At 46.8% G+C, this 27,337-nt stretch overlaps 1 protein-coding gene across 1 annotated transcript; it reads right to left on the bottom strand.

Moving 5' to 3' along the window:
* Nucleotides 1-3,129: 3,129 nt before the first annotated feature.
* Nucleotides 3,130-27,000, bottom strand: Rab12 (RAB12, member RAS oncogene family). Its single transcript, XM_055610160.1, has 6 exons — nucleotides 26,634-27,000; nucleotides 14,636-14,696; nucleotides 9,068-9,206; nucleotides 6,497-6,586; nucleotides 5,795-5,899; nucleotides 3,130-4,449 (listed from the first exon to the last, which is right to left on the bottom strand). Exons 1-6 carry the CDS (start codon nucleotides 26,998-27,000, stop codon nucleotides 4,336-4,338), a joined length of 876 nt encoding a protein of 291 aa, XP_055466135.1. The 3' UTR covers nucleotides 3,130-4,335.
* Between the last annotated feature and the right edge of the window lie 337 nt (nucleotides 27,001-27,337).

The following is a 27,337-nucleotide window of genomic DNA, read 5'->3' on the forward strand; positions in this document are numbered from 1 at the left end:
AGTCATTGGAGTTTCATGAAGGTTGAGCCACAGGTGTGGGGAGTGTGGATCCTGACCACTGGGCTGAATGGAACCTTGGGAGTCGAGGATGCTTTCCGCTTGGGGAGGAACTCAACTAAAAATTGCATGAAAACCAGAAGCTCAGGTTTAGCTCAGTGGCTGGAAAACGGAAGGACTTGGACTCTCTCCATTTTTCTCAACTGCCTCTCCTAATATTTTGACAATGTTTTCAAGCACAGCTCCTTGACAGTTCCAGGACAGTTGGCACATTTCTAAGCAGTCTGTGATGATCAGCTGAGAACCAGGGAGGTACCTGAATACACAGCTCTTAAAAAAGAACCTTTCTCACAACGCCTCATCAGGCATGAACTCAGGTTTGCTGGCAAGGCGTGGTTGGCCACACAGTGGTGGAGATCTGTCAGCAGTGACTGCATGGCTGAGGAAGGCCTAGCCTCTCTGAAAGCAAGTGGCCGCATACCTGAATAAAATAAAAGAGGCCGGAAATAGTTACTTGGATAGAGGTCAACAAATCTTGTACTCCTCAGAAGCAGAGAGAGAGATGCCTAGAACATCCTGAGAATACTGACATTAGGGACTTTGGAAGCCAGACAAGGAACATGGAGAGGATGGTGATAGTTTTATTGTTTTGGGAATGATGGTGACATAAAAGGTCAGTTGAGGTAAACATCAGTAGTAGAGTAATTGCCTAGTATTTGCAAAACCCTGGTTCTGATCCATAGTGCTGAGCCCATGGATGAGAATTCGCCAGCTTGCAGTCTGTTTGTATACTGACTGCCAGAGAGCCTTCAGGGGCCCTAGGAACTGTGAAATCATCCTTGCTTCCTAGCTCACCGTTCGCGAGCACACTGGATTACAGTGGTGAAGGTCTGATCTCTAAAACTAGGTTATGTAGGTTCAACTCTTGACTACGTGAATATCTTTTAACTTGTGTGCTTCAATTTCCTCAACTGAGAAATGGTGATAACAGATCACCATCACTCCCACCTGACTCCAGCACAGGGGACTTGTGAGGATAAGAATCTGTAAGCCTGGGGACTAGAGAGATGGTTCAGCAGTTTAAAGCACTAGCTGCTCTTCCAGAGGATCAGGGTTCAATTCCTAACACCCACATGACAGCACACACTTGTCAGTAACTACAGATACAGAAGATTTGGCACCCTCACACATATATACATGCAGGCAAAACATCAATGCACATAAAAATAAATAAATCTGGGCTGGAGAGATGACTCAGAGGTTAAGAGCACTGGTTGCTCTTCCAGAGGTCCTGAGTTCAATTCCTAGCAACCGCATGGTAGCTCATGACCATCTATAATGAGATCTGGTGCCCTCTTCTGGTATGCAGACATACATGCAGGCAGAACAGTATATACATAATAAATAAATCTTTAAAAAACAAACAAACAAACAAACAAACAAACAAAAAATCTTTAAAAAAAAATCTGTAAGCCTCATATAATGAGGCCTGGAATTCAGCAAATAGTAATTAGCTGTGGCTACTGGTGCTATAACATTAAAAAAACAAAAACAAGAACAAAAAACCATCTGAAAGCAACTTCAGGCCAACAGAAAATTGGAAAAAAGGAATGTAGCAGAGATGCCACATTCTCATTCCTATCTCCTTTTGTGGTAACATCTTATGTAATTAGAGTGTGATGATCAAACTCAGGAAATGGACATGCGCACAGGGCTGTGAGCTGGTCTCAGACCTTCCTCAGATTTTTGCAATGGGCATCGCAGGGTTGCGGTCCTTAAAGGGCTGAGCAGCCAGGGCAGAAGTGTCAGTTTTACTAACCACCACTCTCAGCACCCACAGGCATGCATACTGCAAGCTGTCAGTACAGGTTGGTGCCCCTAGGAAGAGAGAGACCCCTCTCAGGAGCTCGGGGCACTTAGACAAGGAGGGCCCTGGTCAGGGTACTGAGACTACTGAGGAAAAACAGCAAGTGCAGGATGGCCTGGCAGGCAGGAGAGAAAGGAGCCCAGATGCTCATGCAGCAAAGCTGTGGTCCCACAAAGTCCCACCATCAGAGCCAACGTGCCAACCAAGTCCCTTCCTTCCTCTTTTTAAGTTCCTTCCATTTCTCACCAGGTTTTAGCAGGAAGAGGTAGAGCTTGGCATGCATGGCTTCCTCACAGATCCAGTTCATATGACCGAGAACTGAGTGGGCTTAAAGGTGAGCTCATCAGGCAATGGGGTAATCAATTAGAGCCCAAGCTACGCTTTTCATGATACCACACTGACCCCCTCCACACCTCTTTTGGTGCAGGAACTCAGTATGTTTTGTTCATTTGTTTTCGTGACAAGGCTTCTCCGTGTAGCCTTGGCTGTCATGGACTCCCTGGGCTTGAACTCACAGACTCAGCCTGTCTCTCTCCCATCATGCCCAGATTAAAGGCGTGCAACGCCAAGCCCAGCAGAGCTCAGTATCTTCAACCACCTGGGATGTGTCCCCATCCCTAACATTCATCTCTACAGCCTCTCATACTCTCCTCCAATACTGAACCCATTATACCCAGCTCTCAGCCTGTTCCCTTTCCCAGACTCCTCCCCACCAACACTCATTATACCCCGGCTTCTAGCCTCGCCCCCTTCACCCAGCCCAAAACCATTGCAAAACAGCAAAACAGCATAGGGTAGGCTGACTTTTCTTTTTTTTTTGGGGGTGGGTGGGTGGGTGTGTGTGTTGTTACATGAGGTTTTACCTGGCTACACAGCAAGTGTATCGTTACTAGGGAGACCATACTGGTCATGATCTTGCGGTCCATCTGCCGCTGCCTCCTATACGCACACTGAGTATTATCTACTGTTTCCGTAAGTCAAGTGTTTGGTGGACTGCCCCCTGGGCTTTCCTGACTTCTGTGAATGCTGCTGCCATGGGCACTGCTGGAAAACCCCGATACCTGCTCTCCGGCCAAGGTGCACACAGGCTTAGATCCGAGCTGATGGACTGCACAGAAGAGCCGTGCTGAACCCTTCCAGATGCTGCCGGAGTGTTTTCCAAAGGCAGAACGCCTTTCTTACCAATACCACTCACAAGACGTGGAGCTGGTGAAGAATCTGGCATTGTAATTCAGAACTGCATGAATACATGTGGCAAATCCAACTGTCATTCATAAATACAAAATTTTATTTGCACTTCATTAGTGTAGAAAGACCACGATGCTTCTCATACCACAACACTCAGGACACAGCAAGTTATTCAATATGTACTTATTTACCCTGACTAAACAAAACAGTGCAGTTTAAGAAAAGATATACCAAAGACAGAGTTCACAAATTCCTTATCAGACCAAAGGGGGGAAAAACCCAAAAAATAACAAAAAACTTGAACACAGTCTAGGCTTAATAGGAATAAGCTTCACCATCAAGGGGAGAAGTTTATCATTACAAAGATACAGAATGTTTTAGGCAAATGCATGTGTATTCTTTGATATACTAAAATGTAGCTCTTAAAATCCCCTTAAACAGGATTTGTGTAGGACAGCAGTATGGTTTAAAATCTTTTCTATAGTTTAAAAATGCTTCTTTATTTTTATTTCTTTTTTTTCTTTTCTTTCTTTCTTTTTTTTTTCCTTTTCCTTGTGATGCTGGGGACTGAACCCAGGGCCTCATGTATGATGGGCAAATGCTCAAACACTGAGCTATAATCCCAGCCCAACAGTCCTTCTCTATCGAATCTCTGTCCTTCTTAGAGCAGTTCACAGCCAAAGGGAAACCCACAGGATTCTGCAGCCACAGGACCACGTCCAGTCCAGCCCTCTACCTAGGAAACCCTCTCACTATGTACCCTGTAAAAAGCCTCTGTGGTGGCTGCGAAAGGAGCTTTGCTTTGGGGCAGAGACACTCCAAACCTCAGGATGCTACATCTTGGAAAGCCTCGTAAATAACGAAAAGTGGTCGTCATGTCAGCTTTTTCAAAAAATCTTCAGTTCTGTAGAGTTTCTTTGAAACAGCAAGCGAAGCACCAGGTCCTCTCTTGTCACCGGAGTGTCTGCCTTGTAGTGTAATTACCAAGGACATTTCTAGTAACGGAGAGATTTTTATGCCTTTCTCCTCTCCCATTCTTCATATTAGAAGTACTACGTCTCCCAGTGTATGTACACTAGACACTGGGGAAATGAGGAAATATAATTTGAAGGGAAGTATGCAACTTATAACCTTACCCAGGATTGCATATGTGCATATTTACAAGTTAGTGTAGAGCTGACTTGGGTTACAAAGTGCGAAAGGAAATTGTCACATGATTGTAGTGCAGAACAGAATGGTTTCCCCCTTCTAGGAATTGCCTGCACTGTCTTCCAAGTAGCCAATCAACAGCATCGGACGTGTGGTCTGGGCGGAGGCAGCTCTGGTGGGATCTCCGGCTCTGGTTGTAGAGACAGGATGCTATTGGATAACTCATTTCTCAAAATGTCAAGAGGCATCTAAAAGACAAGGAGAGAACACAGACAGGCCTTAGTCTTGCGAGCAACAGGGGATGCTCTAAATTGTACAACTCTGATTTATGTATGGGTGCGTTGCCTGCATGTGTGTCTGTGTACCACGCGTCCATTAAAGGAAATCAGAAGAGGGTGTTGGGTCTCTGCGAGCTGAAGTTACAGATGGCTGTGACATGCTAGGTGGGTTCTGGGAATCAAACCTGAGTCCTCTGGAAGAGCAATGAGCCATCTCTCCAGCCCTGTAAGTACTGAGGGTGATTCCTAGCAACATGATAAAACCCGCCCCCTTTTTTTTTGCACAGAATCTAGTATAATGGAAATGTAACACATTAATCAGTGGAGAACTGGTACACTGTCTAAAGAAAGAAGCAACCTCTGCCAGGGACACAAGCAACCATTTCATCAGACACGTCTGAATCATGTCACATCTGTGAGATTCCATGAGCTGGTCCTGGGGCCTCAGTGACATATTCAGTTAGTGCTTAACAGTTAGCCCTGTTAGCTGCTAGCCTGTTCCCTGTTAGCCCTGGGAGGATCTACACTGCCAGGCTCAATGGACTCTGAGGGAAAATACCTGGGGAAAAATAACCCTGTCTGTAACAAACACGTGCAGCTGTCCGTGAGCGACACACACTGCAGCTGCTTAAGGAGCATTGGCTGTCATCTAGTGATGGTGCTTCAGGGATCCTCTGCTCAACACCAGCTAGCGGCGGAAACACTAGTGGTCCAGAGACACTGCTGCTGCTCAGTGAGGCCGCCCAGCATCCTCTGCGAAGGTCTCCCTCTAGAGAGAGGGGCCTGATGAGGGCCGGTGGCACTGGCCTTTCTCTAAGTGGGGAAGGCTGCACAATGTGCTAGGTCTCCATATTAAACTTAATTCTTGTGGGAAAAGAAAAAAGAAAGGGAAGTGTCACATAAACATGGCATTTTGTTTACCGGTAGTGCTGGAGACCGGGCCCAGGGCCTCGTGACTATCAAGCAGCGCTATACCACAACCCCACACTAGCAGCCAGTCTAGTTATACAGCGCTGGGCAGGAATCCAGGGCCTTAAGTACTAGCTAGGCAAATGTTCTACCACTGAGCCACACCCCAGCTTCTCACAGCCACTAGACCTTACATTAAGTCACTCCAGAACATTCTCTCTCAAAGCAAAGCAAACAGAATGTCCATCAATACTAAGGAACTCCACAATACCATACATGAGCAACAGCCGCCATGGCAGCTACCTGAGCACCCATCTACCCACCCACCCACCCTCCTACCTACTTACCTACCTACCCATCCGCCCATCCACCCATCCGCCCATCCACCCATCTACCCACTTTTTACCTTTTTCAGAATGTCATCAACGAGCTTCAGAAATATCTCGTCCACATTGAAGTTGTCCTTGGCACTGGCCTCACAGAACCGCATCCCAGTTACCTGCTGTGCAAACTGAGAAGACAGGTGCCCACTGTAAGCACGCAGAGCCACCCAGACCCTTGCCAGTCCTCTGACAGGACCACAGACTCTGCGATTTACCACTAAGGGAGGGAGGGATCAGGGTCTGAAAAGTCCCATTATGTTTAAATTGCAAGTTCATCTGAATAGTAAATTCCTGTAAGTAAACAGCAATGTACATATAAAAAAATCTCTAGAGACCTTTAAATCCGTTTGTGTGTAAGAGTCTAAATGTACAATGTATCTGACATTTAAGATGCATCATTGCTTCTCCATGATTGGATCCTTAGCAAAAGCCAAGGCAAGAGAAAAAAAATCATAAACGCAAATCTTGCAACCTAAAAACATTGTTCTGTAGAAAATGTCAATGTACATAATAATACAGTATATACCAAAGTGCTTTCGCACTCTGCTTCAAAAAGAATCCAAAGAAGAAAAGAGAAAGCAAGCAACACGAGTTGTGCTGGGCAATCCCTGCAGAGGAAGGCGTGCCGCGGGGTGTGCTGGCCAATCCCTGCTCGTCACCAGAGCTGTGAGGAGGGCGAGCAGCAGAGCCCAGGGTGCTGCCTGGGAGTGCTCAGATTCACGCACCTTTTCTCCTTGCTGCCTGGAGATCTCTCTGTCTGCCTCACAGTCCAGCTTGTTTCCGACCAGGAGAAGCTCAGCGTCTTCTGAAGCATACTGCAGGATTTTCAAAGATGTCACACACTGACAGAAAAACTCACAACTTGTCACCCGTTACTTATTGTTCCGGGCTCACAGTGCTTTAGAGAGCACCTTCTGACCATGGTCTCCGCCTCCCACAGCCGTTCTTACGACTCTGGAGGAAATGGTTAAAAGCGACACGAACCTATGTACTAAAATGGCCATCAACTGTAAAAGGCCAAAGTTCAACAAAATGGATGAAGAAAGAAGCAAGGTACATAAAACCCAAAGCAAGCCCTCTGCTCTAGAAGAACACTGAACCACACAGGAGGCCCTCCTAATAGAGTATCTGGTGATAAAATGCAGTCAGTCCAAGATTTTAAATTTACTTTTATGCTACCATGAAGTTAACATCAACTCTATAACTGAGAAAATTTTAAGCTATATCTGCAAGGTCTTAAAAAATATAGGTACAACAAAACCTTTTTCTTAAAAACAAAACAACAACAACAACGTTAGCATCTCTCAATCATTCTGTTTCGTGTACTTCTAGAAAAAAAATATCATTTGAAGCAGACTGCATGGAGGAAATCCGGAGATCATGGCAGAGCACTCTTTGGTGAGGGGAGGCGGCAACCTGGCTGACTGGCTTGACGGGACAGCCTGGCCCAAGGAGAACATTCCAAAAATGATTCCTCTTAGTGGCCTTGGAGCCACTTGGGAGGCAGAGGCAGGAAGTTTTCTGTGAGTTCAAGGTCAGCCAGAGAGGGCTACAGAGTGAGACCCTGCCTCAATAAATAAATAAATAGATGACAGCGACATAAATAGATGAGAGAAAAAAAAGGAAGATGAGTGTGAATAGCCCTCTCCCACAAGGTTTCTCTCTGTAGCCCTGGTTGTCCTTGAACTCTGAGATGAGTCTGCCTCTGCCTCCCTAGTGCCGGGATCAAAGGCGTGCGCCACCACTGCCCACGGCATACACAAAGAATGGTAGATAGTGCATTGGACGGCAGGTATTCAAATCTTTTGGATTTATAAACCTACACATCACAGGCCCTCACTCACTCACCACATACTTTAAAAAAGTCTAGACTACAGTGCGTGTACGTACTGTCCTTTCCTAAGGCCCTCAGGAGCAGCTCCACGGTTTCAGACGAGGGTCTCCTCCACAGGACACAAACGTGTGTTAGGCATCTCTAAAGGGCGGGCCTACAACTCTAAACATGGGTCTTGTGCTCCTTAAAATGCCTCTCAGAATCTAAGAGCCATTTCAGGAATGTAAGCTCCAAAAGACCAACACCAGCGGAAGGCAGATAGCTCAGGTGACAAAATGCTCGAGTACCTTAGAGTGAACTCTGTAAACCATGTGTGTGTGTGTGTGTGTGTGTGTGTGTGTGTGTGTGTGTGTGGCTTGCCTGAGATGTCCCCACAGCCTCTGTCATTTAAATACTTGCTCCCCAGTTGGGAAAACTTGGAAGTAGCCTTGTTGGAGGAGGATGTCACAGGAGTGGGCCATCAGAGTTTAAAGACTCACATCATTTCAAATTCACTCTCCTCTGCGCTTGGTGTTTCAGATGTGAGCGCTCAGCTTGCGGCTCCAGCTGCTGGACAGGCCTGCTGACAGGCTTCCCCGTTTGACGGTGAGGGGCTCGTGTCCCTCTGGAAGCCCCAGGCAAACAAAGATGACCACCCTCCCTGGTGGCATGAGGGTAACTGTGTACCCAACTTATCATGTAGACAAGGCTTATCTCAAATTCCGAGATCCACTCACCTCTGCCTCCTGAGTGCTGGAATCAAAGGTGCACGGCACCATGCCGTAACATACTGTGAAGAGGCACACACTAAAAGCTTGTAAAACCAGAAAAGAACCTTTTCTAGCAGCTATGGCATACAAACACAGTCAGCTGAACACGATTTTACGTGAAGCCTGTTTTGTGTGTGCTTCTAACATAAAGGAATTAAACATCTAATGACTGCCTGGGGGACAAAGCCTCTCAAATTGTGGTCAAATGTATACTCATATACACACGGTCACAGTTCAACTCCAGCTGCTCTGTCTTCTAAAGGTACGTTTGCTATGCAAATTTATTAACACAGAAATAAAGGATTTTCTGTAAGGATTAAAGCCTAGAGAAATCTTCTCTTGTTCAAAATGAGGAGCTGAAGGACATCTACAGTGCTGAGGATGACTAGACCCTTGGACCACACATGGGCACCATAAATACATAAAGAATGCCCACATGCCCTTTTCTGTTTAGTCTAACTCTGAGGAAGCAGCCAGACAGAGCAGGAGTAAGGACAGGCTTTGAAATCAGGGACCAGAATGCAAGTCTGCTTCTTAGTGATGAGCTGGGTAATCTGGTCCACCACTGTCTCATCTGCAGGGAGGATGCAGTCCAGCTGAGATGACTTTAGTCCACTGAGGATGCTGTATCATTCTGTTCACTTTTTCCTCTTATGAGTAACAATGTGATGCCCACAAGCTGAGGATTTACAATAGGAGAACTCGACACATACCTTATCAATCATCTTCATCCATTTTGGCAAATCATCAAAAGTCTCTTTCTTGGTGATGTCATATACTAGTATGATCCCCTTGGCACTTCTGTAGTAGGCTGAGGTAATGCTGTTAAATCTCTCCTGCCCTGCTGTGTCCCTAGGAAACAGTGGTAAAAGTCAGTTCTCAAACCAGCAAAGCAGCCAAGTGCACATCCTAGTGCAAACCCGCCCTGTGTACTCCTCCACCCAGGGGACGAGATGCTGGGGTTTCTCCCGAGCCTCACAGGTGGAAGAGGAAACTTCGTTCAGGCTGATTTACACCGTCAGGAGACACGTGGTGTTTCTGCGCATGGACCAACAACTAAATTGCACAGTTGGAGACAGATGGTCCACTGAGATCAACAGCTTTCCCAGAGAGCACCCTTCATCACAGAGCCACAACAGGAAGCTCAGGACATCAAAACACACACTTGCAAAGCCACCTTTGGTCCCGCTCCCCAGTGAGGCCCACTCTCTGGCCTGCTTTCGGTGTCCGGCTCTGAATGCCTGCAGCAGAGAAACCGTTCCTTAGAATGACTCCTCTGCATGCCTGAACACTCAGGCTGAGCCACTTCCTACTCCCCAGAGCTCTGTAAACTGAGTTGTGTATAACCACATCAGGCTGAGCAGCAGGGAAAGCGAAATGCTGATTCCACTCGACAGGTTCTCGGCCAGCTGCCTACTGGACGTCCGAATGGAGCCACTTCATTCATCAACAATTTATCTATGTTTATTTGTATGGTGTTTGGCTGAATGTGTGCATGTGTACCTGTGTGCGCCTGGTGCCTGTGCAGGTCTCTTGGAACTGGAGTCAGGGATGGCTGGCAGCACCATGTAGGTTCTGAGAACCCAACCCGCTTTCTTTGCAGGAGCTGTCTCTCCACCCTTCACATGAGGATATTAAAAAATAAAACCCATGCTAAAAAAAAACTTAGACGGTAATAAGACATTCAACTGTTGATGATGGTATCATACTGGGACGGTAGAGAAAATCATAATACTCTCTCCACCTTCACTTCCAGGAAGTTGAATTTTCATTGGAATGATAAAGAACTCATTTCTAGAGATTTGGGTTTTGCTGTCAGCTGAATAATCATTTATTAGAATAGCATGGGGTCTTATTCTCATCTCTCTCTTTGTTTTTGGTACAAGCTAAAAAATTTCTGCAATTCCATTTTACAGTTGGGTAATAGGATATTTAAAAAGATTTCTTTTTAATTATGTGCATGAATGTGTATACTGTCTGCATGTGGACCTGGCTGTGGTGACTGAGAGGCCAGAGGCTTCAGACCCCATGGGAGTGGAGTCCTCAAGGGGGTGGAGTTACAGGCAGCTGTGTGCCTTTACCTTGGTGAAAGGGCCCAGACACTGGGTCCTCTGAAAGAGCAGTAACAGCTGGGCATAGTGACACGCCCCTTCAATCCCAGCATGCAGGAGGCAAAGGCAGCCAGGTCTCTGAATTTGAGGCCTGCCAGTCTACAGAGTGAGTTTCAGGACAGCCAGGGTTACATATGAGACCCTATCTCAAAATAACCAAAACCACCACCACCACCACAACAAAGAGCAATGTTTGCTCCTAACTTCTGAGTCATCTTTCCAGCTCTAGTTCAAAGATTCTAATTTCTGCCTAATACGTTCACTTGAGTGACACTAATTTGCAGGGCAGGGGATCAATTTTAACATGACATGCCCAACCTCTTACAAGCAGGACTAGTCTTCAGAACTCCTCGACAGTGAAGACTGGGATGATGGCTAAAATGAAGTGGCCAGCAACTCTTTCAATTCTATTTCATCTCAAGGTAGGAAACACATCTCACCACAGTAACCTGACTGAGATGGTTCAGCAGTTAGTGTACACTGCTCCTCCAGAGGACCCAAGTTTGGTTCCCTATACTCATATCAGATGGCTCACAACTGCCTATAACCACAGTTCCTAGGGACCAGACACCTTTTTCTGAACTCCACAAGTACCTGCCTTCATGTACACACACAGACACACACAAATTCAAGAACCTACATGCCACTGGCACATTTTATTTGAGTGACCTTATGATTATATGTACATTTATGTAGAAATACTTAAGTACAAAAAAAAAGTAGTCCTTTACACACAATAAAGGAATTAAAAACGTGGCAGTGAGAATATGCAATGTGAAAGCAGGTGCTCCAACAGCTCCTCTGTGGTAACCAACGGCCCGAGAAGGCAGGGTCCTGGCCTGTGTGCAGCAAGATCCTCCTGGATCCTGAGGTGCTGCTCCCAGACACTGCTGCCTTGAGCCCCAGCTGATGATGGATGAGACCCGTTTCAACAGCCAAGGCATGGGGACTGTCCTATCTCTGAAGTGTGACAAACAGTAGAGGCTGAGCACCCTCAATCTAAAAGTCCAAATCTTCCAAGGTCTTTCTGAAAGCCAGGGTGCTGCTGCTGCCATGCATGAAAAATTCTTCATGTGACCTCAAAAAAAAAAAAAAAAAAAAAAAAAAAAAAAAAAAAAAAAAAAAAAAGCAGGCACTTGGGCTGGAGAGATGGCGCAGTGGTTAAGAGGACTGTCTGCTCTTCCAGAAGTCCTGAGTTCAATTCCCAGAACCACATGGTGGCTCATGACCATCTGTATTGTGACCTGATACCCTCTGCTAGTATGTAGGTGTGCATGCAGATAGAGCATCTACATGAAATAGATAAATATTTAGAAAAATGCAGGCATACAGAGATGTTGGATAAGATTATCAAGTATATGCAAATCAAGTGAGTTTCATGTTTAGACCTGGAACCCAAATCCAAGTTATTTCATTGTACCTGTGCAAGTATTTTAAAAATCTCAAACACGTCTGGTCCCAAGCATTTCCAATAACAGTGTCTAATCTGCACGTTTATTAAAGAAATAATAGAAGAGAACCATGACACCAATACTGTCTTTACTAGCAAATGAATAAAAAATGATTTCCATCATTGAGCTATTTCTCTGGCTCATTTCTCTTATTTTAAATAAAATATTTCAGAAGAAAGTCTTTTGAGTATGGTGTGATTAATCAAGTAGCTGATGTACTGTAGAAATAAGATTCATTCAGAAAACCCCTTCAGGAAAAGAGGTCATGATAGACTGTTGGCTTGACCAGATTGAAAACACCTAGGGCACGGGTGAGTCACATGGCCTATCTATTTATAGGGAGTGTCTGCAGAGAGGATTAGCTGAGACACGCCCAATACTGAACACAAGTGACACCACTGCGGCTGACTGAATGAAGGCGGGAGCAAGGCAAAGGAGAGCTGATTCCCGTTCGTTCTGGGCTGCTGAGATGTGAGCAAGCAGCCCCGGGCTTCCGCTGCAAGCCATCCCTGCACACCCCCTCTCCACCACAAGGAACTGCACTCCCTCAAACCCTGAGACCCACCATTCTTCTCTTAAGTTGCTCCTGTTAAGTACCTTCTCACAGCGAGAAGCACCGTGACACACAGGTCTTGCTTGCTAACCAAACACTGGAATATTCCAAGCAGAAGTGTGTATCAGCTTTGCAGTGAATCCAGAGCACACCACCACTCTTCCCCGTGACAGTCACTGGTGTCATGCTGACGTTGCAGAAATTTACAGAGGGTCAAGAGGGCAGAGGGCAGTTTCTGGAGAATGCTTTCACATCTAAAAATGGTCTGAGAACCCCCAGTGGCTGAGTACACACTACCAATTCATGGACCAGGCTTCCATAAGGGAAGCCAGGAACTGATGAGAGCTAAAGCCACTGTAGGGGAGGCTGGACACAACCAACAAGAGGCACATAAATGTTCAGACAGCTACAAAAATAAAACAAAACAAAGCCACCTTATTTCTAATTATGTAAATGCGTGAGGGTGCCCTTGGAGGCCAGAAGGTGTCGGGTCTTCTAGAGCTGAAATTCCAGGCAGTTGTGAGTGAGCAATGCAACATGGGTATTGGGAACCAAATTCAGGTCCTTTGCAAGAGCAACAGCTGCTTTTAACTGATGAGCCATCTCTCCAGCCCCAGGACATATTCTGCCTGTCACTCGCTCAAACCACACATTCTAATATTAGCTTCATTACCCTTCTCAGAGCAAAAAACAATAGCCACAGATGCTAGGTGCGGAGGTGGACATGCCCCGAGCCCTTACGGAGCTTACAGTTAGAAACAGCAGCTTGTGTCAGAGATTAAGATTTTATGCATATGGGTGTTTTTCTGCATGTATGTGTGTGTACCAAGTATGTGCCTGGAGCCCAAGGAGGTCAGAAGAGGGTGTTAGATCCCTGAGACTGGAGTTATAGACAGTTGTGAGTTACACTGTGGGTGCTGGGGTTCAAACTCAGGTCCTCTGAAAGAGCAGCCAGGGGACTTACCTGCTAAGCACTCTCTCCAGTCCGTGAAAGAAAATTTGATGGACAGCAATGAACTACACAGAGACTGTTACCTTTTTGTAGACTAGTGTAAGAAATAGTTATTTCTTGTTACCTAAGTCTTTAGGTAAAACCGTTAGGAACAAACAAACCCACAAAACCCCCAAAGCCCTTATGTGGGTCACACAGTTGCAGATGACCAAATGAAAATAATTACCTCAGGACATCGGTAGAGCAAGGCTGGCTCGGCTGCAGCTGTGCCCCAGACAAGGACATGGATGAAGGATGGAGACATGCCACTAACATTCAAGCGTTAGATGACCGGTGACAGATGCAGCAGCAGTTAACGCAGATGAAAGCAAACACACACAGATGGTGGACAGACAGTCAGAGCTGAGGGCGACCTGCCAAGAGGAGTTAGTAAGCTGAGTGTGTTGCACCAGTATTGTGAAAACCACAATGCATTCTCCGAACAGCTCGGTGGGACTACCACTAAAGCTCTGCAGGCCAGAGCCCATCCTGTCTTCTGTAGAGGTGGATAGCAACATCGGGGACTTAGAGATAATAACACTGTGGGTTAATAGGGAAAAGAGGCATTTAAGCACCGAGCACGGTTAGAACACAGCTGGTCAGGCCTCTTGTTCCATGCTGAGCTGAGGGTCTTCTCTCCTCAGGTGGGGTTTCTGGGTCCCCTCTGGTATGCAGAAGAGGCCCCAGTCAAACTAACAGGAAGGGGCATGCCTGTCACACCATGTCCATACTGTGCCAGCATGGGGCCCCTAAGCTGCCTGTGTAGGTGACAATATGATTATGAACGTACTGGGATTGTTTGAATACCATGCAGGAATTTTAAAGACGTGAAGACAGGCCTTTCCCCTACCAGTGCTGGGGATGGAAGCCAGGGCCTTGCACATGCCAAGCAAAGAGTTCTACCATTGAGCTACATGCCCAGTTCAAGTGAAGCAATTATTTCAGTGGTGGCAGTCTGGAGATAGGTCAGTGATGGAAAACAAAGGCAGAGAGGCTCAAACAGGCTCTCAGGACAGCAACATGACACCCCACGTGCAAATGAAGTGAAGGAAGGAGCCGCTCTCAGGAAGCTGTCCATATTATTTTAAAATGCGAAGGGAAGTCGGCGAGGTGAGATGGCTCTTATAGGCAGCATGGAAACACACAGGGACAGACTGGGACAGACTGCCACTTACCAGATCTGCAATCTAATTTTCTTCCCTCTTAGTTCTACAGTCTTGATTTTAAAGTCAACACCTGTAGATAAAACAAATGAATATGAAGCAAAAATGATAAAGATGCAGTGTATTGCAAGAATCCTTAATATGCATGACTCGAAAACTAACAGAATCAATATCACAAGAATTCACCAGTGAGAGGGAGAGAGTGCAGAGGCCTGAAGCTCTGGAGCACTCTTGCCCTCCATGCTCAACCCAGAAGCCTGCCCGGCTTATTCTAGTACCTGCTGCTACAGGAATTCAAGACTCCTGGCACCATTTGAAAACCACAGCAACATTAACAAAGGATGCCAACTCAGAGATGATTCTTACATAAAAAAATCGAAATGTAACCCTGATTTCACATAGCCTTTGTTTGAATTCTGAAGTTATAAACATATCAAAATTGCTACACCTCCCGAAAGTTGGTGAATATGTGCAAGACAGTGTAGTACTCACAGAGGAACACACTGTTATAAAAATTTTATAGTAAACCAGGTTAGGCGGAGAGCTCCTAACCTAGGGCTCCTAGGTACTCAGGAGGCTGGGATGGGGTGTACTTGAGACAGGCTGGGCAACAAAGTAAGACCTCAGCACAAAATAGAAAAAAAAAAGAAAAACAAACCACAAAAAACAAAAAACTAGTCATCTACAGATTAGCATATTCAATTTTAATTTTTATTCATTTTAATATCACAAGCAAAACCATCACATACAATATTTTTCCTTCTAAAAATAAGACCAGTAAGCCTCAAATAAATTTTAAAACTCCAAATTTCATTTGTGTATCTCACCTGTTATCTTTTATAGCAATAGAAAATATATTTCAAGACAAGATTTTAAAAAACACAGTATTTACAAGTAGAGAAACGAGGTGCTGGCTGAGGAGGGGACTGGGAACATCCCCTTTCTGGGTCTACTCTCCTACTTGCTAGGACCCCACGTGGACAACCCCAGTACACCGACTCTGCCCGTCTGCTGGTCAGTCATTTTGGGACCTGGGGCAGCAGTGGTCAGAAGAGGATCTGAGATGAACATATGACTGGATTTAAAATTAGAAACACAAGACGTGTTTATAAGGCCGAGCTGGTGGGCAGTCACAAGATATACAGCAGAGAAGTTCTCTGAATATAAAATATCACAATAGAATGAAGAAGACAATTCTTTTTCATTTATTTGGTTTTTGTTTTTGCTTGTTTGTTTGTTTGTTTGTTTGAATCAGGGTCTTTCTATATAGCCCTGGCTGTCCTGGAACTCACTCTACTCTGTACACCAGGCTGGCCTCGATCTCAGAGACCCTGCTGCTGGGATTGAAGGTGTGCACCACCACACCCGGCACATCTCAATTAACTAACTAATTAAGTGCATTGGTGTTCCTGCCTGTCCCATGGCCAGTGCAGGCCACCTGTGTTCTAAAGATGCAGTTTTCTCTGCTAAGTCATGTTGGGCCTACACATGTCATGCTCTACTCTTTCTCAACTACATTGAAAAATCTTTTTATTTTATTTATTATTTTTTATATTAATTATAGTTTATTTACTTTGTATCCCAGCAGTAGCCCCCTCTCTCATTCCCTCCCAATCCCACCCTCCCTCCCTCATCTCCTTCCTGCCCTCTCTTAAGTCCACTGATAGGGGGGGTCTCCTCCCCTTCCATCTGATCCTAGCTTATCAGGTCTCTTCAGGGCTGGCTACAATGTCCTCTTCTGTGGCCTAGCAAGGCTGCTCCTCCCTGGGGGTGGGGAGAGGTCAAAGAGCCAGCCATTGAGTTCATGTCTTAGACAGTCCCTGTTCCCCTAACTAGGGAACCCACTTGGATACTGAGCTACCATGGGCTATGTCTGGGCAGGGGTTCTAGGTTATATCCATTCACGGTCCTTGGTTGGAGAAACAGTCTCAGAAAAGACCCCTGCGCCCAGATATATTTGGTCCTTGTGGAGCTCCTGTCCTCTCCAGGTCATACTAACTCCCCCTTCTTTCATATGATTCCCTGAACTCTGCCCAAGGTTTGGTTATGAGTCTTAGCATCTGTTTTGATACACTGCTAGGTAGAGTCTTTCAGGGGCCCTCTGTTGTGGGCTCCTGTCCTGTTACTTGTTTTCTCCTATTTCCAATGTCCATCCATTTGTCTTACCCCGGGCCCTCTTTCTTGTTTATCTTCTTTAGGTGTACAGATTTTAGTATGTTTATCCTATCTTGTAGGTCTAGTACCCACTTATAAGTGAGTATATACTATGTGTGTCTTTCTGCTTCTGGAATACCTCACTCAGAATGATCTCTTCTAGGTCCCACCATTTGCCTGCAAAGTTCATGATTTCCTTGTTTTTAATTGCTGAGTAGTATTCCATTGTGTAAAAATACCACAATTTCTGTATCCATTCCTCAACTGAGGGACACCTGGGTTGTTTCCAGGTTCTGGCTATTATGAATAAAGCTGCTAAAAACATGGTTGAGCAAGTGTCCTTGAAAAATCTACCTGCAATCCTCGATGAGGATTATTTTTCTAACCACAAAGCTCAACAAATGAAAATAAAGGGACCAGGCATTAATATTCAAAATCAGGAAATGAGGTCAGGTACTGAACAAGATAATGAACAAGACAAAAAACAAACAAAACAACTGTTCAGCTACTGAGGAGAACCGAGTAACCACCATAACTGCAGCAGAATCCAAACACGGCTAAATCTAACTCTATAAATCAGGGTGCAGAGGTGGTTAAGAATAGCCACTGCTCTCGCGCAGAGGACCTGGGTTCAGTTCCCAGCACCCACATGGCAGTTCACAACTGCCAGTAACTCCAGTTCCAGGACATTCAATGCCTCTGCTGACCTTGGCCGGCGCTGTGCACGCATGATGCACATACATGCTTGCAGGCAAAAACACTCATATGCCTAGAATAAATAAATCTAAAAAAGAAAAAAAGTCAAGTCTATAAATGATCTCCTCTCTTAAATAAAACAGCCTGTACTGTAGCTTATAAGGAGTGGAAACTTAAAGCAATTTATGGCTTGGGCACATACCTTTGTATTAATACAAGTATACCACGGGACATGTCTAAAAGCCTCACCTCACAAGTATAAAATGACTCCATGCTGTGTATCTGCAGCATCTGCCTGCCACAGAAATGGTATCGGTCCTTAGGGAGTGACGGCAAACCATCAGCATGTCAACTATTGGACAGGAGCTCTAGGGTCAGTCAGCAGACAGGAGTGGAGAACCACATATTGTAAACAAGGGGCTGTCACCTTCACTCCTACCTACAGCGCTGTAGAGTACAGATTCTCAGAGGCTTCTTCACTAACCAGCAAATAAAAGCCCTCACTACCTTGTAGGTAAATGGGGACAGTCCCTGCTCCCAAAGCTCGGCCACACTGACCTACATTAACACCCCAAAGGCAACGAAGAGCCTTCCTCTGCCATCCACTCTTAGAAAACCTTGTCTGCTCAGAAACTTTTAAATCCTCCATTTTCCACGGAACCTTCCCTGACTGCACCTGCCCTGCTCCCACCCCAATTCCTGCATTCTTCTTGTCCTTACGGCATCTTTCTTTGCTGGCCTCACCCATCCGCTGCGCATCCCCCAAAGACCTAGCATGCTGGGCTTACTGCCCAGCGCACAGCAGCTCCTCAAGGACTCTGCTGGTGACTTACGGTTGGCCTCTCCTCTCCTTCAAATGCTGTGTACTCAAGGAGAAATGATGACTACTTTAGAAAAATTAGGGACATTCATGGCTGCTCAGTTGTTTTTTGTAAGAGGCAAAGGACACAGATGCGGAATGGAAGCAGTGGATACAAACGTATAGGTGTGTATGTGTAGACACACACACCTTACTTCTTGTACAATTCGTAAAGAACAGGCAGTCTCACTAGTCTGTGCACACACATCCCAGAGATTACTATGGTAACAGATTACTTACCCTATCACTTCCATGGAGTAGTAGTCCCTAAGTAGATTATTCTGGTAACAGACTTATAGCTAAGCCTCCAACCGTATAGACATTTTTCTGAAAGCATTTTAGCGATGTCTCCAGGAAGGACTCGGCCTACAGGGTTAGGCTCCCCACTATCAGAGTGTGTGGTCTCTGAGCTACAGTGGCCAGAGCTCAACCTTCGTTTGCTTTAGTGCAAGGAAGGTGTTATCTGTCAGATATTTAGTGCCCTGAACCCAAAGCATCCCCCAGTGGCAGTCCAGTCAGGTGGGCACTGCCATGATATCCTGTAGGGACGTCAGGTCAGAGACAGCGGGGTAATTGCTAGACTACATGCTAATACAACAGCAGAATCACTGCTCAAATTCACACTGTGTAACAACAAAAGGCTGTAATAAAGATCAGATGGGCGAGAAAAATACGGTGTACGAAATGTTATGCAAATAGCCTATTAAGGCGAGCCAGGCTTTGCTTCCTTCTTGGTCTGTCTTTCATAGCAGAAGGAGTTGGTGCCTAGGAAGGCCAGAAGGGAAAACATTTTCAAAATACTGTTTCTTTTTGCTGGGCCCTAAGAAGCTACAAAAATGAAAACAGCAGAAATACACAAACTCCTCTTTCTTCACATTCTTTTCCAGTCTAAAGAAAAAAATAACACCATGGCTCACGTCCTTGATTACAGGCGGCCTCCTGCTCTGCTCCCTCCCCTCCTATAGGACCCCCTTCTTCTCTGCCAATCTGTAGCTTGTCCCAGACCTCACTAGACTTTACTGAACCTGAACACAGCCACAGAGCCCTGGGCTCTGACACAGGTCTCTGTGTAAAATGACTGTGACATTACAGTTCCGCCACAGTGACCGCCTTCGGTGGGTCGATGACTTTTCCTCCCAGCATAAGCCTTAGAGTGCACTGGCAGTGAGAGACTAAACCAAGAGCTGTGTCAAGGCCACAGAGGCAAACCCAGGCTCGGGTGAGAGGCACTCAGTGTGTGACACATAGCCCCTACTCCCGTCCAAGCCGCAGCACAGAACCTGCACACCACGAAGGAGATGTCGGCCAGCCTCCTCCAGACCAGCCCTTTAACTCATGTCAACCCCAGAAAGTATCTACTGGGTGAAACCTCTCGATCTGGCTGGGTCCTCCTCCCTAAGCTGTGTTGTAAGGATTCAGTAAAACTAAAAATAATATTCTAATTATGAAATCTTGTGATCGTATCAGAGAGAGACACCACTAAAGAACAAAACTGGGGCTGGGGGAGGGCTGGACGGATGGCTCAGGGGGTTAAGAGCACTGGCTGCTCTCGAAGAGCATCAAGGTTTGATTCTCAGTATCTACATGGTAATGTGCAATCGTCTGCAACTCCACTTCAAGGGGACCTGTTCTGGCCTCCGGGGGCATTACACTTATGTAGTGCAGCGGCATACCCATGTGGCAAAACACCCATACACATACAATACAAATAAATCTTAAAAGGGAGGGGAGTGTAACCCCCCGTGCACCATTAAAGAAGCTCACCCGGCTGTGTATGGCACAGGTCCGTCATCTGCAGCTCTCTCTTCCCTTTTACTCTAGCCTTGACAACCGCAGACCACCCCGACACAAAGCACAGGACACAGCTGTACATGTGAGGCAAACACAGCCTCACCACACAGCCACTGTTATGTTGTGCAGGCAATTCAACTGGGCTGCCTTTAGGAGCCTTTAGGGTCCTGACAATGTCTTACGTCACTACCTGTGCCCTATGACATCAGGTGGGCCAGGTGTTTCAGGTATAACTGGCCTGCCACTCCCATCTGCTCTCTCTCTCTCATCTTGCTCCTTGGTTTCTCCCTCTTTTTCCTGGGAGTCCTCCCAATACTCCCCTCTCTCTCCTTCCCCAACCAATAAACCTCTTTCATATTAGATCTGTTGTATGTGCCATTTTAAAATAAATCCTAACAGCCCTGTACAGCAACCAACCACACAGCCAGAGAGACTGAGTAGCCACAGCAACCACATAGCCACAGCAACCACAGAGACTACGCAGCTACAGCAACCATGCAGCCAGTGACCACTCATCCACAGTCACAGTGAGCACACAGCCACAGCAACCACAGAGACTATGCAGCCTGAGCGACCATGCAGCCATAGCAACCACAGAGCCACAACAACCACAACATCAGTGACCACATAGCCACAGTGTTCATGAAGCAACCAGTCAGCCACAGCAACCACAGAGCCACAACAACCACTAAGCCACAGCGTTCATGCAGCAACTAGTCAGTCACAGCAACCGCACACAATGACCACACAGCCACAGTAACCACAGCCTAAGGCAGGGGGAGGCTGGAAGAATCTCAGAAAATGGTGCTTACTATTTCTAAGTGCTAGAACAAAGAACTAACTGTTCTGATGTTTGCAGTGCTCCAGGTACTACGCTAAGAGCTTAATGTGTTATCTCATTGAAGTCATCCCTTTAAATCTGCTGTGCACAGGTAGTTGGAAACTAAAGCTAGTGGCCTCTTCTGCTCTGACCACCACACAGCATTGCCAGTTCTCAGTCCAAAAAGGAAGGACATAGTTACAGTGGAGGGCAGCGGGGGAAAAGCCAGGTGCTCAGCTAGCTTTACTGCTGCTGCGCAGGCTCTGTGAGGTGTCATACTTCACCAGGACCACGGCTGACACTTGGTATTTCTTACTCTACTGCATACACTGTGCACATCTTTAAAGGATACAGATTTTCTAGAAGTTTCATTTACAATGTCGATATGGGAAAACAAAATGGTGGGTTACCTTTCTGGGCCAGGCACCCAGAACACGGTTCCCCATTTACTCCTACACTGTGAACTAGGGAGAAAGCAGAAGGTTGCCCCAACCCTCTTTTAGTGAATGAGGGACCTGAGGCAGTGGTCTGCTTAAAGATGATTGGTGACATACAGAAGAGCTTGAACTGAGGTCCAGTTTGCTACCTGGCAAACTCCCCAAACTGGGCAGCATAGGGAAAGGCCATGGTGGCTAAAGGAACAACCAGAGCTTTTCTTTTTGAGTAAAAGTTAAAAGAAAAAAAAATATTTTGGCTTTCAATTTTATTTCAATTGCTCAACAGCAGAGTACAAACATCATTAAAACAAACAAACAAACAAACAAACAAAAAAACAAGGAGTTTCAGCAGCCCATCAGGTACACACACACACTGTGTCCTATTAGGTCTGTATTGCTGCTTCCTAGCTTTACCGGACTAACAGCACAACCATACTCAATTAGGGTACCGGGTTTGGTTTGTATGTTGTTTTGCAAATATTTTTCCAACATCAAAGCTGTACAACGTCAGGAAAAGAGTTAATAATCAGTTCCTTCCCTCTGATGAAGCACAGTGGCCCTCATCTCTTTTCCACTCTCTTTGTGACTCACACCCCCTCCGAAGGGATAAGCCAGGTATGCAGGTGTTAACTTTGTGCCCTATTTAAACACTCCCAGAACTTTCTGATGTAGATACATAGAACATCTCAAAAGTATCTGCTGAGGACTACCGCACAAAGCTGTTTTCTTTCCCTGTTTAAACCAATGCTTGGTTGGAACAATGTATCTGACGCCTAGGCAGCAAAACACCTATCGTTCTCAAAGGAGCCTCCTCCCTTCTCCAGCCAGTTCCCGGGCCTCCTTAAGACAGCTCCTGGCAGGCTGCACAGGCTGGAAAAAAAGAGGCTATTTCCACCAACCCCTATCATGCATAATAGCATGAGCGTGGAAGCAGAAACGAAGAGGCAGTTCTGGGGCCAGATATTTACTTTCCCTGCATGAGTGACTACAAAGACCACAGCCTGCCTCTGCAAGCTGGCGTTCAGATAGAAAGATTACCAAGTGTCAAGCGTGGACATCCCACAAGCCTGTAGGCTTACACCAACTCCCTGAAATAAAGCCAACCACAGGTGCCCAGACCCCAGGTCCTCTCACACTGCATTCTCCCTGAATTGTCACTGCACGTCACTCTGGCAGAGGGTAGGACAATGTGGGAGGCCGCACTGTTCCTCAGTGTCTGGGAAGGGAATTCTGGACATTCTTTCCTAGTTCTCGTCCTTTCTATTTTATGTGGATGGATGTTTTACCTGCATGTATATCTGTGGACCACATGCATGCCTGGTGCCCTCTGAGGTCAGAAGGGGCATAAGATCCTCTAGAACTGGAGCTGTAGCCACATGGTTGTGAGTTGCCATGTGGGTGCTGGGTACCGAACCAAGGTCCCCTGGAGAGTAGCCAGAGCTCTTAAAGGCTGAGCCAACCCTTCAGCACCCTTCCCCACAGTTCTCAAGGGAAACACTCAGCAGATGTGTTATGGTTTGGAAGACTGCACTTAAATATAAAAGTGCAAACAAAATAAAATCAGCTTAGAGTTTTAATCCAAACAGTAAGCTCACCTTGACTATTCTCATCCAAATTTCAGCTACAAAAGTTCCAGACTAAAGAGCAAACCAGTTAATTTCTTCCATACCTGCCATTCTACCTACCCTACTAGGTACAGACATCTTTGATGACATTGATAGGCAACCCGGATAGCCATTTCTGCAGGGGACTTAGTCATTCACCTGTTTTATGAGCCCTCAAATCTGTTGTTAGTTCAAGCGCTCCAGGAGATGTAGCTTGGGCATTCCCAACCTCCGCATGAACCAAGAGAGGACACCCAGAAGAACATCATAAGGACTGTGGTATCCAAACGCGGCTAGCATCACCTCTCCAGGGGCTTCGCTGTCTTCTGAGACCAAGCCTGGCAACCTAGCTCAGCAGTGCTTCCATGTTTTAAAGGGATTTTTAAAATGATACTTTTATGTTAATTTTCTTTCTTTTTAAATTTATTTTGTTATTTTGTGTGTATGAATGCTTTGCTTGCATGTTCATCTGTGCAACATATGTGAGCCTGGTGCCTAAGACAGTGGTGAATTTCCATGTGGGTGTTGAAAATCGAACCTGGGTCTTTCACAAGGACAAGTGCTCTTAACCACTGGACTAACTCTCCAGCCCTGAACTGTACTATTGAAAAAGTTCATTATGCTAAATTAAGGGGATCCAGGACACAGAAGCCAGACCAGGAATTCAGCAGTGCTTCTGTATCTTCCAGCCACAGGAATGCACACATACTGAGGGATCTGCAGCGGTGCAGATAAAGTACATTTATGGTACAGGTATCCATGGAAGGAAAGTGGATCAGTATGTCAGAGACACTGTCTTGGCCAGTGGTCTCAGGACCTGTTGGTGGTCGAATGACCCTCTAACTAATAATGCTACGGTTGGGGGTCACCACAACATAAGGAATACTATTAAAGGGTTGCTGCATTAGGAAAGTTGAGAAGCGCTGCTCCAGGCTAAGAAGAAACTGTAGCAAAGTAGTGTTCTTTTTCTCCTATCTCTCTACCTTCAAAATTATTAATAATCATTCTAGTTGTATCAGACTAATTTAATTCCACACAAATACAAATCTATTTAAACAATTATGTTCTACCTATTATAGCTTTTCACACCCTCGTAAATTCTATGCGTTTAAAACCCAGTCTGCTCCAAGTATTAATCATAACAATAAAAAAAAAATCAACATTTCACCGATTCAAATTTTTTATTTGTCTACCACCTCAAATTGCTAAGGATTTCCACTATCCTGTTATACCAAGTATAAGGTATGTTTCAGGAGTCCTCTTCTAGCCTTGGAATTACAGGTGCATTCCCCTGCTTCTGCGACTCATCTCTGTGTACACACGTTCAAGGACCAGAAGCAGCCAACATTTGCAAGCCTTAGCCCAGTAAGGGAAACAGCATCAGGGAAGACACTCAACCTGCATGGGGCTTTTTGTACTAGGGTGAGAAGAAAGTAGAAAAACAGGTCTCTGGAGGACCCTATGAGCTTGGACACAAGGCTACACCACACCCAAATAGCATTTTAGAACTTAAGAAATGGACTTAGCTCCCCATGGTTCAGTGGGAAGGAATCCCTAACAAGCCCTCAGCCGTGGCCAGGAGGCTTGTTCGCTAAGTACTGCTCACCTTGACCACTGTGATTTAGCTCCTCCTGAACCTGGCGCCACTTGCACACAGAGCCCACGCCCTGCTTCCCACATCAACCCCACAGGCAGGGTAACACCCAGCAGAGCAGGTGCTCAGCAGGTCACTGGGAGGAAACAGCACCTCAGAGGCAGGAGCTGAGGAGGAGCCTACTAGCATCCAGTGTCTTCAGGCTTTGATTAAAACCATGGTTACCGTCTCTTTCTCTGAACTCCCCACAACAAGAAACACTTACTGAAATTAATTACGTTAGGCCGCATATGGAGGGGAAAAAAAAACATTCAAGGAAAAAAACCTCAACCACCCCCAATGTGCGAAGACACACTGGTACATGTCATATAATTAAGTGTGGGAAGAGGCCTGTTTCCCCATCATTTCCAGATAGTCTGTAATCCCATGCTGTCCCAGGCTAGATTCACTCTGCCAAAGCCGGGAAAAGCTCGCAGGGCAGATCCACCCTCTCAGGATGACATGCCAGCCAGAGCGTCCACGCACCCACTTCTATGCCCCTATGAAACCTTCTAAGAGCGCAGGTATGCTGTTCCCTCAGAACCGCTTGCCTTCATATCGTCAACACCTGTACCAGATTCCCTTCCGAATTAAACACAACCATTTACCTTTCATTTCTGCACATGTAAGTGTGGGGCCATAAAAGACTGGTAATTCTCAATAGCATTCAGCCGCACATACACTTTTGTGTGTATGTCAGACACACAAAACAATATAAGCCTCATTTCCTGGTTAATAACTCCCTATATGCTCTTAGGATCCAAGATTTGATATTTGCAACGGGTACAATTACGCTACTGGATTTTAATAACACATCCCCAAGACAAACATTTAAAAAAAACAAACAAGGTGGAAGGAGCATAAATATTACCAAAATGATCTGCTTAAAAAAAAAAAAAAGGCATTAGATGGCAAACTCAAAAAGGAAATTAAAAAAGTCAATGTGAAAATTGAAGGTTTAATTTTCCAGTCCTTAAAATCGTGGTAGCTTTGTTACCCGAGAACTTACCAGTTATTGATCTAAGGGGAATTCCTAAAATTCTCTACAGAATTCTCATCTCAAAACGAGAGCCATTAATGGTTACGGCTGGAAGTACACGTAAAAAGTATTTAGCACTTCAAATCTCCAAGCTGAGATTTTGTCTGTTTTGAGACAGGATGTCTGTACACAGTTCTTGCTGTCCCGGAACTCACTGTGTTGGACCAGGCTGGCCTCAAACTCACAGAGATCCGTCCTCTCCCAAGGGCTGGAATTCTGGGCGAGCGACAGTTTTCTTAGCTGTCTGTTCAGACCCTGCCTACCCCATTCCACCCCAAATCAGAGTTTCCAGGAAGCTTTTTCCATAGGCGCAACTGTTTCCCATACCCCGACAAACTTCATTGTCAAGTCCTGTCCGTCCAACGTCATTAAAAACATTCCCTGGCGGTTCAGACCCAGATCCCGAGGAAGGTAACCAAGAGCTTACCTACGGATTTCTTCATATGTCACCGACCTCGGGTGGGTGCCGGGGCAACGGTTCTCACTTTGCCCGTCACCCGGTTATTTGAGGTCAAGGCTAAACACAGCCGAAATCCCTCTGCCCTACATTTCTACGCAAGACAAGAAACCGGAGTGTAGCTTTGGCGTGAACGGTCCCCGCAGGAAAGTTCAGTAAACCATGAAGATGGACGGAAAACGAAGAAAGCAAGACCTGCTCCATCCCTCTAGCCTGCAAAGCTCAGAGGTCGGATCCCGCTTAGGGTGGTGCCCCGGGGCACCGTACCGGGGGGTGGCCTAGGTTCTCCACCTCACGGTTTTCCTGGGGGAGCTGGTATAACGGACCGGGAGTTTCCGCGGGTGCAGCCCGACCTCATGACCGGAGAAGGTTCCGTCCGGGAGGGAATGGCCCGGCTCTGCGGGCCGGACACCCGCGGAATGGCCACGGAAAGCCCTGCCTGGCCCCGGGGTAGGGTCCGAGGCTCCACGGGGAACGGGGCCCCGGCCGCCCCAGGCCCACCCGCCCCGGCCCGGCGTACCCACGGTGGACTTGCAGGCCTCGCAGAACGTGTCGTCGGTGAAGCGCTCCATCAGGCTGGTCTTGCCCACGCCGCGGGAGCCGATGATGATGACCTGCAGCTTGAAGTCGGCCGGCCTGGGGGGCTGCTTCCTCCGGCGGGCCTGGCCGCCCGACAGCGCCGGGGAGACCGCGCCCAGGCCGCCGCCCGCGGGCCGCCGGTGCAGCGCGGCGCCCGGATCCATGCACGCATACGGCTCGCGCTCGGGCCGCCGTCCGCGCGCCCCGGGCCCCCGCGCCCCCTCCACGCGCTCCGCGCCGCCGCCGCCGCCGCCGCCTCCGGGAGACGAAGAAGGGAAGCAGCTCCTCCGAAGCAGCGGCAGCAGCATCCCGGACCGGGAGGGGCAGGAAGCGCAGGCGCGGCGCGGCGCGGAGCGGGACCGGAGCGCGACCCCTGCCGGCCGGAGGACCGCGCCGCACGCGCCGCTCCGCAGCGGGGCGTCGCTCTCAATCTCCCCGTGGCCGCTCGGCTCTGCCTACTCCGCTCATTTCCACTCGTGGTTTACTCTCGCCGGGCGCAGGTCTCAAGAACCACCCGATTTCATTAGCGGCCCGTCCCGGGAACCTATCTCGAAGTGGGTAGCCTGTGATCACCGTCCGGACCTCCAGGGGTTGTGGGTGCCGGGGGTCCCGGGCCTGGCCCACGCGGGGTTCGGGAGTGAAAGC

Source organism: Psammomys obesus, unplaced genomic scaffold, assembly GCF_907164565.1.
Source record: "Psammomys obesus unplaced genomic scaffold, mPsaObe1.curated_primary_1811, whole genome shotgun sequence".
In the NCBI taxonomy this organism is placed as follows: domain Eukaryota; kingdom Metazoa; phylum Chordata; class Mammalia; order Rodentia; family Muridae; genus Psammomys; species Psammomys obesus.

Coding starts and splice junctions, on each gene's coding strand:
- Rab12 (XM_055610160.1), bottom strand. CDS start 27,000: ATGCTGCTGCCGCTGCTTCGGAGGAGCTGCTTCCCTTCTTCGTCTCCC. Junction 14,697..26,633: donor GGCCTGCAAGTCCACCGTGG/GTACGCCGGGCC, acceptor TTTTATCTACAG/GTGTTGACTTTAAAATCAAG. Junction 9,207..14,635: donor AAAATTAGATTGCAGATCTG/GTAAGTGGCAGT, acceptor ACTGTTTCCTAG/GGACACAGCAGGGCAGGAGA.